At 40.1% G+C, this 18,357-nt stretch overlaps 2 protein-coding genes across 2 annotated transcripts; both read right to left on the reverse strand.

Moving 5' to 3' along the window:
- Positions 1-1,921: 1,921 nt before the first annotated feature.
- Positions 1,922-8,992, reverse strand: eif3eb (eukaryotic translation initiation factor 3, subunit E, b). Its single transcript, XM_030789205.1, has 13 exons — positions 8,903-8,992; positions 8,219-8,336; positions 7,781-7,898; positions 7,034-7,076; positions 6,633-6,737; positions 6,191-6,316; positions 5,514-5,638; positions 4,757-4,883; positions 4,301-4,402; positions 3,504-3,613; positions 2,934-3,036; positions 2,370-2,504; positions 1,922-2,221 (listed from the first exon to the last, which is right to left on the reverse strand). Exons 1-13 carry the CDS (start codon positions 8,990-8,992, stop codon positions 2,183-2,185), a joined length of 1,341 nt encoding a protein of 446 aa, XP_030645065.1. The 3' UTR covers positions 1,922-2,182.
- Positions 8,993-15,404: 6,412 nt separating this feature from the next.
- On the reverse strand, positions 15,405-16,262 carry LOC115824747 (transmembrane protein 74). The gene has a single exon (XM_030788501.1). It carries the CDS (start codon positions 16,260-16,262, stop codon positions 15,405-15,407), a length of 858 nt encoding a protein of 285 aa, XP_030644361.1.
- Between the last annotated feature and the right edge of the window lie 2,095 nt (positions 16,263-18,357).

An 18,357-nucleotide genomic window follows, 5' to 3' on the forward strand; every position in this document is an offset into this window, starting at 1 on the left:
GTGGAAAAGCATCGTCTTGGAAACCATCAAAACTTTGGAAAATCTTTCCAAACTTGACCTACAGCTTCAGGAGTTTGTGATGCTCATTTGGAACCCATGCCTCATACAATGCCACTCCACACTGAGCTCGGTCTAGGCCAGAGAGAAGTGAGGCCTTTCAGAGGATCACCATTTCACAAGCTGTCATAGTCTGACAGCTGATCCAGGAACAGTGTTCTGAAGTTGCTCCAGTTGGTCCTAGATCAATTGTTAGGGGAGAGATCTGACCATAAATCATCATCTGAGATCAGGAAGTGGAATGCTCTTACCTGAAAGATATTTCTCCAGTGGAGATGTGGAGCTGTGCTCTCTGGTGCAGCAGAAGAACAGAACCCATACCAGGAACGTGGCCAGCACCAGAACCAGTACCCAGATGAGTCGAACCAGAGGTGGGTAAGCAATGACCCAGTCCTGAAGGACATCCATTCTTAAATGTCTCTTTCTCTCCCTCCTTTCCTTCTCTCTCTCTCTCTCTTTCTGTCTCTCTTCCTCTCTTGTTCTCTCCAGAAGCAATTCCTGTGGCAGATGCAGATGGGTACCAGCTGTGCTGGATGGAACCCTCAGCCCACGTCAGCTCTGGCTTCAAGTGTGTGTGTGCACGTGTGCGCACGGATGTGTGTTTAACTGTTGTCGAAAGCACGACGGACAGAGAAGCGCAGTTTTGCCTGGAATATTCAACAGCCACTCCCAGGACACGAATACACACACACCCACACACACCCTCGTTTTTTTACAGACACTAAAAGAACCTGCCCATTAATGGTAGAGGGATACTGAGGAATGCACCCAAGGCCGTTTTAAAGCAGTGAGTATTCAGTTAAAATGCAAAAAAAAATTTGTTAGGTGTTCCTGTGAAGACAATGTCCATGAAGATGAAAGTCATTCTTCAGTCTGGCAGCTTTTCTTTTCTTTCTGCTTACTATTCATTTTGTTCCCTTCAAAAAGCATTCTTGACCATCTCTCTACATGGGAATTTATTTGTTAGGGTTACTGTCACAGTACAAAACCTTTTAGGGCATACACAAAGTTATGTAAATTGTATAAAGTTATACAAATTTAAAACAGACGTTAGAGTACTGTAAACACCTCCCACTTGTCAAATATGTACTGTAATAGGATATGGGGTGAAATCTGCAAAGAGAGTACATCCTTATTACTGTTTTGTGTTGGTCTCAGAGGGTTTCTGATGAGTGTTGAGGTGGTACTAAATCATTGTTGCGGAGAACCACAAGAAAAAAAAACGCACACGCGCACAAACACAGATATAAATCTTTACAGCGAAGGAACCCACCTTTATTTGAATCACTGACGCATAACAGCAGAATCTTTCCATCCTGTTGGGTTTCTATGACAACAACAACACAATCTCCCCAAGTACTACCCACAATTACCTGGTTCTCCCAACCACAGTGGCTTCCCCAACATTCCCAGGACCCAGTCCAGTCCCAAAGCTGCGCTGAACACCCACACAGGCTTTGTGAGAACTACAATCAGGTCATGGTGTTCCATTCACTGCACTCATCGAGAACATAATTAAGGGGGGGGGGGGTGAATTCATCTAAATTACTGGTTCAGTGAATGTTTCTGAATTACTGAAAGGAGTTGATAAAATGGATCACTGTTGCCACCTAGTGGGAGGATATTTCTTACTGAACAGCAGCTATAAGGCAAATATCTGGAAGAGTATGCATTGTCTGTTACAAAACTGGTTAGGTGTGTTATAGGGAGCAGATTGCAGTTCTAGAGCTATGTTTTATTTGAACTATTCATATATACATGAACAAACATCTAAGATAATGAGACAAACAAGTCACTGAAATCATTTTGGACACAACCCCGGTTAGACAAACCAGACTACAATAACAACAGAAATTCACAATGACTGTAGTACTATGTTTATTTTAATACATGGTCAAGATATGCAGAACAACTCTTAAACTTGATGGTATAAAACAGAAAAATTACAGCGTTTCACAGGCTTTGTAATTATGGCCATGAATTAATTCTGTATCATTTTCACACTTCTTAATCCCATTTGTAAAAGGGCCTTAACGTAAAAGGTCTATAAAATTCAGTTAAATACTAAGAAAATCCAAATGCCTCTGTGAGTTCCACAAACATTCCATTCTTTTCTCCTGTTCATCTAATAAAACCCTGTATCTTGTGCTGCCCAATTTGGTGTCTGAAAAGGAAATGGAAAGAAAATTTAAAATGTAGTGCAGTTTAAATAAACAATTTATATAAACATTCCCTCGGTTTGACTGTCAAATGATTCATTTGTTATTCACTGGCAAAATAAAATTCTTCTCTCTCACTGCTGATTGCCATACCTCGTTCCTGTTACTGTGGCTTAGTCTCTTCTCAATGTTCATGGCCAGCATCTGACTGCGGAAGGACAGGCTCTTGGTTTTCTCAATGACTTGTTGGTACGGTGACACGGCATTGTTTCCCATCACGACGTGACCCTAGGCATCAGAATCAACCACCATTAAGGTCAGGGTCTATGAACAGCACAAATTCTCACTACAGACCTCAACCTGGTCTGTTTCAGCGCTTAATTGGACAGATACAAAACAGCTTTGGGCAACAACTCTTCCATTGCTTTTTAGAACTTTCATTTACCAGGAATTGAAATAGGGTCAAGAACCCCCAACTGTTGCTACAGCCTGAAGAACAAAGCTTGTAAAATAAGGTGCTTTGGTGGTGGGGGGGGGGAGGGAGCAGGCTACTAATTCCCATGCTAATGGCAGGGGAATCTGCAAGAAAGCAGAGCCAATCACTCCTGACCAAGACAGGAACACAATTCCCATTTAGACACGGATCAGCTGAACTGTGTTACATATCAAACTAATGAGTTTTGAACAGGTCTGCTCCGTGCCCTGGGGGATCCTCACCAATTTGGAGTCGATTTTCGCATCCAGCCTGGCATTCCGGATGAGATTGACAATCCATCTCTCCGCCTCCTCTGGGCTCATGTTGAGCTTGTCTGCCAACATGCTGGAATGGTAAGAAAAAGAAAAAGAAAAAGAAAAAAGAAAAAAAGAAAAGAAAAACACTTTTACGCGTCCTCGGTAATAATTCAAAAAGGAACATATACACTGTTTAATCAATGTTATTTAGATACCTGGGCCCTTGATGAACCAATGGGAAATAAACAATGAAATCTGCTTGGAGTCTATACACGAATGGAAGAGGAATTAATAGTAAAACGTCGGACACAAAGCAGCAGCTAAAGGCACCGCACTACAAACACAACAAGCAATCCTCGGTTCTTTAGACGACACAAAGGCGCTCCTGCACCAGTCATTTAGGCCCTCTTTGTGGCTCCTCTCTGCTTCTGACAGATGTGGATAAAGTCCAAATGATGCTGTCAGCTCTGCGCATTCACACCAGACTGAAGTCTATTTACAGGTTTAAGAGGATTCAAGATGGATTTGAGAGGGAATATTCCCTGGAGACTCTACCTAATGCTGATGCACTGATGAATGCGACAGAAAGTCTCAAAGATGAACAGGCGAGCGTTTTCAATGAAGTCCTCCAGACAGGCGACCAGGAAGAAGTCGTTAACCAGGACCTAAATAAAAATTTTTCAAAATTACATTTGTATACCCATGTAACTAAAATATATGCACATTTTGCAATTATTTACAAATATTCACTAATCAGTACAGGATGCATCAGAGGGGCTTTCTGTAACAGAGAAATACATTTTTTCAGACTGAATCACCATGTAAATTGTACCCTTACAGATGTGTTCTTTCCTTTACTAAATGAACAAGCCTGGATCTCATCAGATTAAGGATCAATGCATCAGACACTACACCTCATGTTAACCATCCCATCTACTGTTAATTCCTACGTACTGCTGATCCTGAATCAGTTAGTAAAGTCATATCATCAAAAAGTGACAGACAGTAAAAACTGCTGTGAGAAGATTACATTTTAACACATCTTCCAACAGTATGAACCCTCAAGTCTAGCGATAAACCTTTAAACCCAACTTGACTGAGAAAGTCAAAACCTCAGAGCTAAACGCAGAAATGCTGAGAAAACGGCAGTAAATTACAGTCGACAGGGCTTTGCCTGGGATGAATGGCCCTACGGTTCAAAGCAACAGCGTAAAGTCCCACGGCAATGTCCGCCTCTCATTTGAAATGTCATTCATACTTGGGAAGGCATGTACGTGGGGACTTATTAGTCTTGACAGTCCATTCAGTCGTTTTAACCGAACACACAAAAACCAGCTGGTGGTGAGCCTTACCGACTCGCACTCCCTCAGTTTCTTTTGAGCGCTGTCAAAGTCAAAATTAACATACAGGCACTCCACAAACTCTGTGATGGGATCCTTGTAAGTGTAAGATTCCTGGTGAGAGAGACAGGAGATACACAACGTAAATCCAACAGTAATTTGACATCTAGCGCCCGTTTTTAATACACGCGTTCTGACAAAGCAGCTTGGTTTGCTTAAGCTGTCCTACCTCTAAATATGAAAGGATTTTTTGCAATATGTTGTGATCAATATTTACCCCACTGTAGAAAAGCCTACCACACTGAATCAATAGACAGCGATCATTCCTTTAAATTACTTTGAAATCACAGGTGACAGACTTTTTTTTTTTCAGCTGGCATCAAAGTTCTAATGTCAAAACGTGTATTCCACACTCGGCAAAATCAATCCAATGTGTAAAAGATACACCGCTGAATACCGTTCCCTCACCTGCTGGATGACTTTAACCAGGTCCTTCAGAACCTGCCTTCGCTTTCGCACGTCCTTATTCGTGATGACCGCAGTGGTAAGGTAGCGCAATATGTGCGGACACATAGTCTGAATGGCATTTAGGTACCTGAAAAATAAACACAGGAGATGATTTCGCATGTACCTATTTTACATTTAAAGCTTAGCTTAGAAATGACCCCAGAGAAACTTCTCAGACAATTTAGAAAACTCTTTCAAGATGACTTATTATTTGCATTTCAAAGTACTTGAGTTCAGTTCAAATAAAAAGATCTGAAACGTCCTCTTGAAGTGTGTCTTCACTGCTCTCTCAGTCCTTCTGTTTACTCTTTTTTTGAAAATCACTTCTGTTCCAACTCAACTGAATGAGAATTTCTTAAGGGGGTTAGGGTTATGCTGAAGAAGAATCTATAAAAGGAGACTTGTTTTTAAATATTTATTTAGCATGTTAATAAAAAAAAAACTGCCTGTGATCTTTGCAGGAAAAAAAAGCGCTATTCAAGCTACTTCACATACAGGTGCTGCAAAATCTACTGATTTACATCTGAATTTATGAAGCACAGTGACATTAAGATGAGATATCCCTATGTCCAAATATGGTACAAAAGACAAAAAGGGGTTACACCTGGCAAATCAATCTGCTGCAAAAGAATGGTTTCAGCTATTGAGCTCAGGGACTTGTTCTCCCCACGGCTAATGGCAGAACAGAGGCAGTGACAGTAATCAGTGCTGGACTTACTGTGGCTGGTAGAGGAAAAGCTCGATGATATTGTCTCTGCCTTTGGGGTGATTGAAGAACACAAACAGAGACCAGTGAATGAGCCACGTCCTCTGTTGCAGAGACTGCAGTGGGGAGCTCACAGACTGACAGGGAGAGACAAACAAAGAGCTCTAAATAACATGATACGGTCCCGTCGACACTGCGAAATGAGCATCGGGCAACTCCGGCTTCACTGATTCATCCAATTCTGCTTTCTTTTTTTTTTTCTCCTTTTTTTTTTTTTTAAGAGGCATATCAACATTAACAGACTGAAGGGAGAATCTGGCAACATTGTCACGCTCCCCCGACGACGCTTCATCTAAGCTGAAGCCACTTAATGGCAGTAACGCACTAACAACTCCTTTGTCTCTCTGGGACACAGGTCTTATGTGGGAAGACACTGATTTGCACCAAGTCCAACTTGCACCAGTTTTTAGTGCCAACCTCGTAAAACTTTAAACAAAACAGGCAGCGACCGATGGCGCTGAAAAAAAAAAAACAAAAAAAACTAAGCTGACAGTAATTTTTCTTGGCTTTGAACTCCACTGATAATATCCAACCAAGTATAAAGCATACAAATGACTCTTCTTAAAAATAAGACAGATGCCTTGCGAACAAACTGACGTGTGAAAATAATTAAGAGTCCAAAGGCTTACGTTATTATCAATGGTCTCCCTTAGTCGTGTCAGATCCTCCATGGCAGCCTCCCAGTTCTGCATGAGGATCTCAGAAGCCAGTTTACCCCACAATGAACTTAGAGCATTCCTGTCTGTGGAGGGCACCTGTCAGAAAAGACACATAGATTAACCACTCTTTGAAAGAGACCTTCAAACATTCATCCAATCATTATGGGGTCCACTTCTCAGAAGAAAACGCCATCTCTGTGCTTTGGATATACAGCATTAACTTCAGAGATGTGTTCTGGTGAACCATGAATATTTCATTTGATTGTGTTTGTAACTGTTCCCTGTGTTTGACAATGCAGCCAAGAGCCTTTTACATTTTACGCTGAAATGGCATTTGTCACAGTGCATGCAGACAAAGAACAAATGGAAAATTCAAGCACTTGCTTTTGCAGTCTTGCTCAAATGAGCTTACCAGCACACGGAAGAAGTACAGATATTCAGCAGCACCAGAATAGTTCCCACACTCATACTGGAACTTGGCGTACCGGTACAGAGTGTCCAGATACTCCTGCCGAAACTGTAGTATGTATATATAAAAATAGAAAAAACAGGAAAAACATATAAAATATCACTGTAGGTCAGAGGTTCAAAATGACACAGATATTTAACTTGCCAAATGCATCTCCACGTTTATATTTAACACGTAGATATTTTAATTTAAAACACAAAAAGCTAATTTGTATTTCTAATGGTTTGTGTGTGTGTGTGTGTGTGTGTGTGTGTGTGTGTGTGTGTGTGTGTGTGTGGGGCACGGGGGTAAAGCAGGGTTGTGGTAAAGCATATAGTAAAATGAAATACAGCCCAATAACTTACACTGTGTTTCTCTGCTAAGTAGTCAAAAAGCATCCTTCCATCTCTACAAGAGAAGAACAAAAAATGTACTAGCTTTAATATGATCCTTCCTTATACCACATAATTTCAGTCATGCGCCCCATAACAATGTTTCGGTCAATGACAGGCTGCATATACGACGGTGGTCCCATACGTTTGTAACGTTTAGATACACAAATACTTATTGTGTTACAATTGCCTACAGTATTCAGTACAGTAACATGCTGTACAGGTTTGTAGCCTAGGAGGAATAGGCTATACCATATAGCCTAGGAGTGTAGTAGGCTATACCATCTAGGTTTGTGTGACTACACTATGATGTTCACACAACGACGAATTCGCCTAACGACACATTTCACAGAACATATCACCATCGTTAAGCGACGCATATAGAACTTGACTAAGGAGATTAATGCAGCATCTTATAATGCAGCACCGCATATACTCAGAATGCTATTCCACTTATTTTATTTTTTTTTTTCTACTCAGCCACGAAGACAAATGTGTATTAATAAAAGAAAATCCTTTGATTATTTAACAGAACAAGATTCCCTGTACTGTTGCTGTTCAAATGCATTACATAAAATAAATACTTTTACTAGGGAATTTATGCTCTCTGTGTATGGTGACCTTTCATCCAAACGTGTAAAATTAGAGCCTTAGTAAAATAAACCTCTGGAAGTAAGACATTTATCTGAACTTTTACATTATGTGCATTGCACAACAAACCTTGTAGATTGCATCTGTCTTGTAGTTTCTGGGTCCTCAAACATCTTGACTATGGGTTCAGTCTCTGACTGCAGCTGCTTTAGCTGAGCAACAACTGTAGTTCTCTTCTCCCTCAATGCTGCAGACACATAGAATGCAGGATTACATGCATTCATTCGTTGAAATTTGATGTCAGGACAGGAAACTAACAGTAACATTCAGTCAATAATGAGTGAACACACCATCACCATCTGACAGATTAAGGCTCTAGCATATCGAACACACAAACCAACAACCAGCCTAAGCATTTGCACAGTTCAAAATCTTTCTGCATTCACTCATCCTACTGCAGGCCAGTGTTGTTTTGGAGGGTGTTACACACTAAGCTGAGGGTGCAGATCCTGACTCATCAACTGAGATGTTTATTGAGACTGGCATGTTCTTTAATGTAACACTTACAGTGTGGGATCTCCTTATCAGGATAAAGGTTTTTATACACATCCATGGCGAAATCCACCATGTTCGTGTCGCTGAGGAGGTCCAGCTTTCCTTGAAGGAGTTCCTTTTCATTGTAGATCTGCAACAGTAGGCACAGCGCCGATAAGCCACAGTTTTGGCATGGTAACCGGGTTTAGCTGGCTAGTCAGCGGTGATGCATTCGGAAACATGAAAATCGAGGCAACAACTCCCCCTCCGCAAAAACATTCACAGCAGGTTACTGTATAACTCTAACATCACCGCCTATACACGTCCATGTTACATTATGTTCCATTCGCAGGATGCTATCGAGCAGGAACAACGTTAGCTTTGTAAGATTGCTTATACATAAAATTGACCAAAAAGTAATATTTGAGCAACTCTTGATTACAGATTCGCAGAAGAAAATCTTTACAGCTTACATAATATCTAAACAAAATATACACGCTGTTAAACCTAAGACAGATATCTCTGACTACAAATAACACAGGGAATTTCGGCAATTTACTGATGCTTTACAGTTTGGCAATGTTGTAGCTAGCTGACTAGCTGAATGCTAGCGAACCAGCTGTACACACGTGGTTAGGTACATTAATTAAGTACAAATAAATGTCGTAAATGTCATATATGCGTTATTACAGGCACAAATATGTTAATCGTCATTACCTCCTTGACAGAGAGAAATTCCAACAGGGGGAACACCAAGTGCCGGTCTAAAAAATGCGCGATCTTTGTCGTTAGATCGTATTCCGCCATTTTGGAAAAGAAAGGGTGGTTTGAAAAAACTTTATTGAATAGAGTCTGTAACACCACAGGCGTGCGCCCTGTGATGTAGATAAAAGCAGCTATCACCAGAACAATTGTTATTCAGTAATGTTTCATGTATATAACACAATTAAATACGACTCACACTCTTATAGCCTATTTATAAAATGCATTTTTTAAATGTAAAAATGTGTAGAAATATGTTCATAAAGCTACACGTTGCAAATGGGACTGTGTTACAAGTAATTTTTCACCTCAGTTATTTGATTTTATCCATTGTTTATATGGGTCATTGATGGGTCACTGAATTTACAAATGATAGCTTACATTTAAAGAAAGGATAAGAAATACATTTTCAATCTTATCTCGTTCAGTATAGTGGGCTGTCTATGCACACTTAACCTTTTTGGTCAATTAGACTTAAGCACGACCTTAAGATGGATAACATCCATACAGTGCTTTTGTTCCTGAATATATTACTAGCATCTGCAGTTTCAATTCATCTAATTTACCAATGATCTCCTGGCTTCTTATGTCTTGAAAACTCGCGTGTGCTATTGCTAATTAACAAAGGAAGAAAATTCAGGTCTCGTGGAGTGGAGGAAGTTCCTCTAGGGGAGTTACCAAGATACTGTGAAACACATTGATGTCAAGATGAGAATAACACTGCCAGGCTCAGCTGATTATTCTAATAACATTGACAGAAATCATCTGCAGCCTTGATAAGAAAACGGGCATACAGTTTTTATCGCACAGAACGGAGGAACAAGGGCGGGTGTGTCTTTCAGTATTTGCGATTACGCTGTCAAAAAAATTAGAGAGGACAGAGATAACAGCATCTGTATTATACGCAGGCAGAGGCACAGTCACTAACCTGTGACAAACTTATTTCTGTAAGTCAGCGAGAGACTGCAGGCCTCATTAATCACATACTGTTTTAACTATCTATCTTGTGAGAAAATAGTGCCATGCATACTAGCTTCTGAATTTTATGGTGTATTTTACACACCCTATTAAAACACAGGGTTGACAGATGGCCTCATTTATGTGAACAGCAGGAGAAGCAGGTATGCCGTGATAACCAAAAGATTATCCTGATTTTGCATGCTGTTGCCTGCACTACGCTGCCTGACATTAGTGTGTGTCCCCATCATCATGGATCTGAAGTGTGGAACTGTGCTTTATTGGTTGAGATTATGAAGACAGAGAAAATTCCTATCCATGCCCTCACTGCCATCACTTTCCTCTTTTGTCAACTTTATACATCTTAGAGGATGTGTGTAAGCCTCTTATACTGTTAAGAGCACTGTAGTTAGCATCACAGATGATGCTGAATCAAGGCAGTCTTTTCAAATATGTTAGAGATGCAAATATTTTGGATTTAAGAACTATTAAACGTAGGCCTCTACACAACACTCTATTTGCCATATATTAACTGAGGACAAAGCTATATACATATCAGACAGGAAACCTTGTTACACAGATGCTACATACTCCTCATTTGTAATGGTAGCCCTACTACTGTGAGTACTGTCTGTTACAGATTACACAATAACTAAGTGTAATTAACTCCACTATTTTTACAGACGACATCAGTTGTTTTGGAGGTAAACACTTGCATTATAAGCTGCATGCAATGTACTAAAAATCTTGAAATATTGCTCTTAGATACTGGTGCTTTAGCCAGCACTGGCTATAAGTGTCCAAATCATTAAGAGTCTGAGCTTCATGCGCACTTAAAATGAATGATCAATACATAATGGAAACTTTTCATTTCCTCGCGGAGGAACTGACGTGGACGCAGAAAACTGCTACCCCATATAATTACTGTATGAATCACTCGCGAGAAAAGTAAAGCTGTTACAGCACTAGATTTATCTTGCATCTCACTCATAACTAAATTATGCATGTTTCAGAATTATGATGCTTGGGTTATGAGGTTCTCTGTAGAAATGAATATTTCCATTTGCTTTGTATTTCAGACTCCACGCTTTGATGACTCAGCACTTTTTAAGGTATGCATAAAAATGAGTGATTTTCTAATCGGCTAGGGGATCAGTTGCCAAAGGCACTGACATCACTGCCAGTCAGACCATGCATGGATAATTAATATCTACCAGATCAACGTTATGACTTCCACACAACAGGTCTTGTTTGTGATTTAGTTGTAGCAAAACTAAACTAACAGTCACATCAGTAATGCCAATTGGCCCAAACCCAAAATCCACCAGAATTCTGCACTTTCCCAATGTACAATTACTTTAAGATGTTTTTCTTTCACTATTCTGCTTTGTATGAATCAGCTAATCTTACACCACCCGGTGATGCGAAACATGCCGTTTCACAATTTATCTTTATCCCTTTCATAATTTTTGGTTGTTTATGCTCAGATACATACAGCTTTTATCATACTGATCTCATCTGTTCATATCCCCGTGTACCTGTTGAGAGGATCTATGGGTAGCAGCATGGAATCAGCCTTGGACTGCACAAAATGTTCATGCAGACACAGGGATTTAATGTAGAAAAATGCTTCTACATCTTAGGGAACTGCAGTGTTAGCTAGAAAAGGATGTTGTTATCCATTACTTTGCTGTGCATGTGAAACTTGAATTACAGAGCCCTCTCTCCTTAGCAACTGGGTGACTTTGTTTCTATGGTTATGGTGCCCTCTCTTTGCTTTGACAGGACAACAGAGAGACAAAAGGGACATGGATGTGTGGGCGATGGGAATACAAACCCAGCTGACAGTCTTCATTATCCAATGTGAATGTAATGATAACACGGAGTGGAACATGGAGGTACAGAGAGAGTGAAGGGCACAAACTGTTCTTTATGTGACAATAATACCATTTCCAGTGAGGCAACTGATTAAAGAGCCCTCATCAGATCAGCTTGGAAGGTCTATACTTGAAGGTCATATGTATATACAATCCAGTTGTGTACACACACACACACACACTCTCAGTGAATTGTGTGTCCTCTCTCTGTGTGTGTGTGTGTGTGTGTATATATATATATATGTGTGTGTGTGTGTGTGTGTGTGTGTGTGTGTGTGTGTATGTGTATATATATATATATATATGAAGCAAGCTCTGTGCTTTTTTTGGTACCTTAAAGGATTCTACTGAGACACAGGATACAAGTTTGTCTCTTTTCTTTCATTGCAGCCTTCACTCTTTCCTTTGTTACTTGAGGGGTTACTCACCCATGTGAAATCTCAAGAGACCCATTACTTATACTGCACTGAGCATAGACTCTGGAAACTCTTGACTCATCCCCAGACCTTGGTCTACAGTAAGGCTGTAAACAAAAGACACAATGTTGAAAAGAAAAACAAAAATCTTACACAAATGCACACGGTAATTTGCATCCCTTACTGTTGAATTACGTATCAGTGTCAAGACAATGGAATAACATCTGCTTTAGTTGTTGTTACGGCAAATTCCAGTTTACAGCAGCCTCCTTGGGGTAACAGTGAAACACTTATCGTGAAATGGATTGGTCCAAAAGGTGCCTAATTAAATTGTTGTTATTTTATCATTCATTAGATATGTTTAGGACATTATATATATATATCATATTTCCTGTATCAATATCTCATGAAGGCTGCTAAACTGATGCTGGATCTCTGTTTTGTAGAAAATGTGTCTATAGCTGTACAGCAATCCTGCGCCCTATTGTAACTTCTTATGACGGCTATCATGTCATATTTATGATAGATTCATGAAGGCTATGTGATAGAAGCTATCATATATCATCTGTGCTTACTGGGCTGCTTCAGTGATAGTCTATGAAATAGTTCACTATGTTCTCATAAATTTTACCTTTGAACAGTGAATTGTATGTCAGTACTGCCTTTTCACCAGCATTTCATTTAATGGTCAGTCTCACCTTCTAAAGTCTCTCCTACCTCCCTTGCTTATTGTCTAATTTCTTACTTTGTGCTATGCAGTTGCTATGCAACAAACCCATTATAATGAGCTATTAAACAGCATGATACTAAAAAGTGGTTAAAAAGTATGATTAGTTTGAAAACAGCAAACAAAGGAAAAAACACAGGTAGCAGGCTGCTTTAGTGAGATCTGTTGTCAATAGCAGAATTCTGACAGTTGATACTTAATCACACTCTCCTACCTCTTTGCAAACCTCTCTCTTCCCTCTTCCCTCTTCCCTACACAGCTTTTGATCCCTGATATAACATGTGAACAACACTTTCTCTCTCTCTCTCCCCTCCCTCTCTCCCCTCCCTCTCTCTCTTTGCATGTGTGTGTCTCATAGTCTGAGTCTCCGTGTGTGTCTGTGCGTTTAGGTGTGTGTCTGGGTGCGTACGTGTACTCTGTTGTCCCCTGAGAATCTGACCACACCCAAACTCTTGACCCTGTGTGATCTATTTCATCAGTCCAATCCCATTTCCCTCTGCTTGCTGCCCTGACTGATTACTCTGAGTGAGGTTAGTAAGAAGCAGAGGAGGGGTGGAGAGAGGGATGAGACTTAAGATAGAACCCTAAAGCAAGCACAGATAGCAATTAGTCAGTGATAACAATACCATCCAACTGCACATTCTTCATTCCGCAAAACGCAGCTTGATTACAAATGAGAGTGATGTTAACATAGCCACATAATTGTCTCATGTTTGCTGTTTGTCTTGAATTTGTGATTGAAGAGGATTAATGATATGACACAGTTCAATCTAGACCAACAAATTCAAATGGTGGGGCAGATCATTTAACTTTAAAATACTGTAAACGTTCTATATACCCTGGTTTGAAGTATTTTCATTAAAAGTACCTTATACACCATACTATAAATATGCCCATGACACAAATCTGGCCGAAAGCCCCCGTGCAGGGCACTGGGAATTCTGCATTTTGGAGCAGGCAGTAAGAAGAGCATTAAAGCTTTGTTACAATATGGGATGTTATTTCCAAACTGTCAGATTTACATAATGTTAGCTAGTATTGCCTGGTGGCATTTTTACTGTTATCATTCAATGGTTAAATGAAACCCTTAAAGTAAACAGCTTGCACATATGATTGCCAAAAAAAAAGCCACGCTTCAGATATTGAGATTCAGATACTGAACTGGATTAATGAGTGCCTATGTGTCAGGCATCTTTGCTGTAGTGAAAATGCAAGCCTCTGTACAGAACAGGATAATCTGATCCAGTCCACGGTAAGCATTTCCTATGCAAAAGCTGCAATGCACAGCACTCCTCAGCAAACAGAAAGAGGCTCTTGCTTGTTCACAGCCTCCTAAGTATACATCCATCACAACTTGGGGGCATGCTTAGATAAATGCTTTTTACACAGACCAAAGCCTTAAACATACACAGAAAATCTAGGACACGTGTGATAATTTTACTCTATGTTTCTGTTGTTTATCTGAATATGTTAAATGTATATATGGAAATTTTCCCATTTATTTTTCTGATTTAAGTAAGAGCAAAGGTTTAATTAAGTTTTTATTTTTGTTCAAGTTTGGGTTTAACTCTTTGCTGCCACACAGTAGTGTGTAATGTTTGTGTGACTGAGTCAGTTGCCATTGGGAGGCAGGGACTGAATGACTATAAATCTCACAAGACTCTTTTATGCTAGGGGAGGGGGGCTGCTAATCACTGAGGGGTGTTTGTGTGTGTATGCACGTGTTTGTATTTGTGTGTGTGTGTGTGTGTGTGTGTGTGTGTAACATCTGTTCACACAAAATACCCTCGGTGTGTTTTAAGAGAACAACCATTTTTCTAAATATACATGACAGAATGTATAGTATGTATAGTATATTTAAACATTTAATGTCAACCTTGCCAGAGCTTTTGAGGAGCCAAGAATCTCTTGTGAGTGTGTATTTTTTCTATGCAAATGTTATGGAAATGTAGGTATGAGGGTTCAAAAAAATGGGAATATTCCATCTCAGGATGAAGGGGTAAAAAAGCATTAATATATGATTGCAGATTAGCAGAGCTGTCATCGTCACAGAAAGCCCAGCAGTCAAGCAAAATCCAAGATCCTTTGCCAGAGGAAAAGAACCTTCTGTTTACATAAATTGAAGGCTCCAAAATATGGAGAGAAATGAATGAACACTGCAGATGACGGGAATATTGTATATTGCATTTGATTTAAGTGCAGTTTCTAAAGATACGTATCCCACAAAAAGTACATCACAACACACTGGAAAAACATATATTTTACACTGTCCCCAACAGAGAACATACAGTACAATGAACCTCACATATTATTCACTTTCATGCATAGAATATATGAACATGACTGAATGGGTCTTTATTTTGCAGGTGGAACTATAGGATTTCCTCATTTAGGTTTTCACCTAAATGTCTCTCAGGCCAAATAAAACAACTTTCAGTGCCTTCCTTTGGGTGGTCCACTACATCTTGAGATTTTTAGACTCAGCTGGGAACTTGGATGGGTGTGTCATCTTCATCAAGTGACAAATGTGATGATGCAGCAGCTGGGCTTCCAGCACCTCTAAAATTGATGGAGCCATAAAGTTTGGCAGAATGCCGAGAATATGCAAAAGCCTGTCTCCTTACCATTTCCCCTTTGTACATAGAAATCATCAGTAGGGTTGAGAGTACGACACCACCTAGGGTGAGAAGGCATAGCCCCGCAATCACACATCTGTCCAGATGGGCACCCACTCGGGCACTCTCCAGTTCCAATCTTTCCATTTCCCGTGCTGAAACGCTGTCCGGGCTGACTTTTACATCACGGGGGATAGTGTAGGAGAGCACGACTAAAGAAATGCCGGTGACCAAGAACGTCACAGCACTTATGAAACCATAATCCACGGATGTCCCTGATGACTCTGACGAGAAATCGTCATCGGACAGCATCGATAATTCAGGGACAGGTTCTTGGAAATCGCTGGAAGAACTCAGACTCATGCTGTCCTTGTTACACTCCTCCGGTGGGTCTAAATTGTCTTCTCGGCAATTTATGTCGTCTTCCTGGCAAGTGAAAACCGTCTCCGATTCTTCATCGTAGCTAATTTCCACTTCTTGACCAGATTCTCTAAGTTTGTTGAAACGCTTGTTTTGTGAGGGCGCTGTCCATGGTACTGAATTGTACTGCACCTCATTTGCATATTCTCTCCATTCAAAGTCGCACTGATACTCAAAAGAGATAGCCTTTTCTTCTATGCCGGTTGAAAAATTGGAATACTCCCGTTGTGAAGTACAGACAAAGTCTTTGTGGTGACATGGTCTGTTCTCGTGAACGCAGTGAAAAGGCTCAAGCTCAGCCATTTGAACCTTTATGCTTTTTTCTCCAATTTTCCTATGTTTCTGTTATGGCACATCCAACATTCCTGTGAGCAAAATATCACAACAATAAGTTGTACCCAACTGAGATTCTGAAATACAAATGAGTCGTAACTTTTGGACAAGTTAATACCGTTTAGGTGTGGATATCACGAGCTTCCTCCACATCATACCTAACTGCAACATTTTGATTGATAAGACACAACTCTTTCAGCTCCTTTCAACATTTTGACTTCTTGAAATGACTCATCACCTCACAACGCCCAATTGTTGAGAGCCATATATTCTACTAGATATTTTAAACACAGACGACTTCTCTAATTATCCCTACAAATTACATTTCGTTAAACATAAAACGTAGTTGCTTACATACATTAAAATGTTAAAATAAATGGCAGCAATCTGTCACATAAATCAAAAAGTGGGCTTCTCTAATACACTTTCCACCCGTCATTTATGCTACACGACAAGTCACCTTATACTGTGCAGTTTGCGACCATACGAAGACAATAAGGCATGCTTCCGCATTTACGGTCCTCCTGATACTGAAAAAAAGCTAAAAGAGAAAATGAAATGATGAATGCATTTTCTGGGTAATGAGAAAGGGTTGAATTTGAAGAATTGATTGCCTACCTTTTCCCTGCATCTGCGCGCTTGCATTCCTGGCTTTTCCCTTGTGCAGTAATTAAAAGGAAAGGTTTGGCTTGTTCCTCCTACGCACAGCGCTCCGGTCGCCTCACAGTGGTGTCGAATTAAGTTCTGTATTCCTTAGCGTATCCAAAGCGCCGTCAGTCTAAAGAGCAACAGAGGTGCAAAGTTGCAATTGGGGGAAACAAAATTAGCTCAGATATTGTATTAAAAAAATCACCGCTTTGGACAAGAGAATACAACTTTTATTATATCATTCGTGGAAACTACGTTCTGAAAAGGAAAATACAATGCACGTATTGCTGGTTCACCGAGAGAAATAACGTGAGAACGCAAATAAACGACAGGTTTGTGACAAGGATGACTGCTGTGGCATATCAACAGATCAGCGTTTGAGGACGTATATGCAAGAGCAATCTGAAAATTATCGTCTTTGTAAACACTCCATATACGTCAATATTAGTGTGGATTCGCATGCAGTTTTACATATATGTATGTTGTGTGTAGTTATTTTTTCTCCATTATTCTTATAATTCAAACGGAGAAAATATCTTGCCCGTCTGATTTCATGAGACTAGGAATCCACAGTGACCCCTCATGATGCTTAGCATAATTCTGGGCAGTCAGGCATGAATGTAGGTAGCCATAGGTCATATCAGCACATGGCTCAGTGATTCTCCTCACTGCGCAAGTTTAAAATCAGCGATTACCAGTGTCACATGCCGAATGCTCACAGAGACTAGTCAGGACCCTCGGGCAGAACAAAACACAGACCCAGTAACACTCCATGGGCCATATCTAACATTTCTATAGCAAGAATTGTATTAGTGTTGTGTGTTACAATGCTAGCTCTCTCTCTTTCTCTCTCTCTCTCTCACTCACTCACACTCACACACACACACACACACACACACACTTTCACTCACAGAAAAAAAAAAATCCTAAATTGAAAGATCTTGAAAGCTACTCTTAGAAGAGCATGCAGAAAGAACTTAAAACTTAGTGCAAAACCACTACACCACAGTAAACAATGTCACAAAGTATATCTCTCTTTGGCTTTCACATGATGTCTTGCTCATGCCTTTACTGTAGTATACAGTGTCATATCTATATGACTCTATATGGTAAGAATAGCATTTGATACATGCGCAGTATTTATTTATATAACTACATACATATGTCTAATTTTGCATTTCTGTTGATGATTAGGCTCTGAAATAAGAGCACAGTCAAGCCAAGAATAGCTTTAGGGGACATAGCAGCTATGATGCACAGGCAAGGTTACCCTAGGACAATGAGAGTGAGCTCGTCTGTTCAGTGCAGAGGGCGTACACAAATAAAGCACACAACCTTTTCTCTGGGGAACGCTGTGGCTGGAGATGGCTTCGGTTGGATTAAACATTTCTTTCTATATCAAACTGATTTTATTCTG

The sequence above is a fragment of the Chanos chanos genome, chromosome 12 (genome assembly GCF_902362185.1).
Source record: "Chanos chanos chromosome 12, fChaCha1.1, whole genome shotgun sequence".
In the NCBI taxonomy this organism is placed as follows: domain Eukaryota; kingdom Metazoa; phylum Chordata; class Actinopteri; order Gonorynchiformes; family Chanidae; genus Chanos; species Chanos chanos.

Coding starts and splice junctions, on each gene's coding strand:
- eif3eb (XM_030789205.1), bottom strand. CDS start 8,992: ATGGCGGAATACGATCTAACGACAAAGATCGCGCATTTTTTAGACCGG. Junction 7,077..7,780: donor AGACAGATGCAATCTACAAG/GTTTGTTGTGCA, acceptor CTTCTCTTGTAG/AGATGGAAGGATGCTTTTTG. Junction 2,505..2,933: donor CGAAAATCGACTCCAAATTG/GTGAGGATCCCC, acceptor TCTGATGCCTAG/GGTCACGTCGTGATGGGAAA.
- LOC115824747 (XM_030788501.1), bottom strand. CDS start 16,262: ATGGCTGAGCTTGAGCCTTTTCACTGCGTTCACGAGAACAGACCATGT.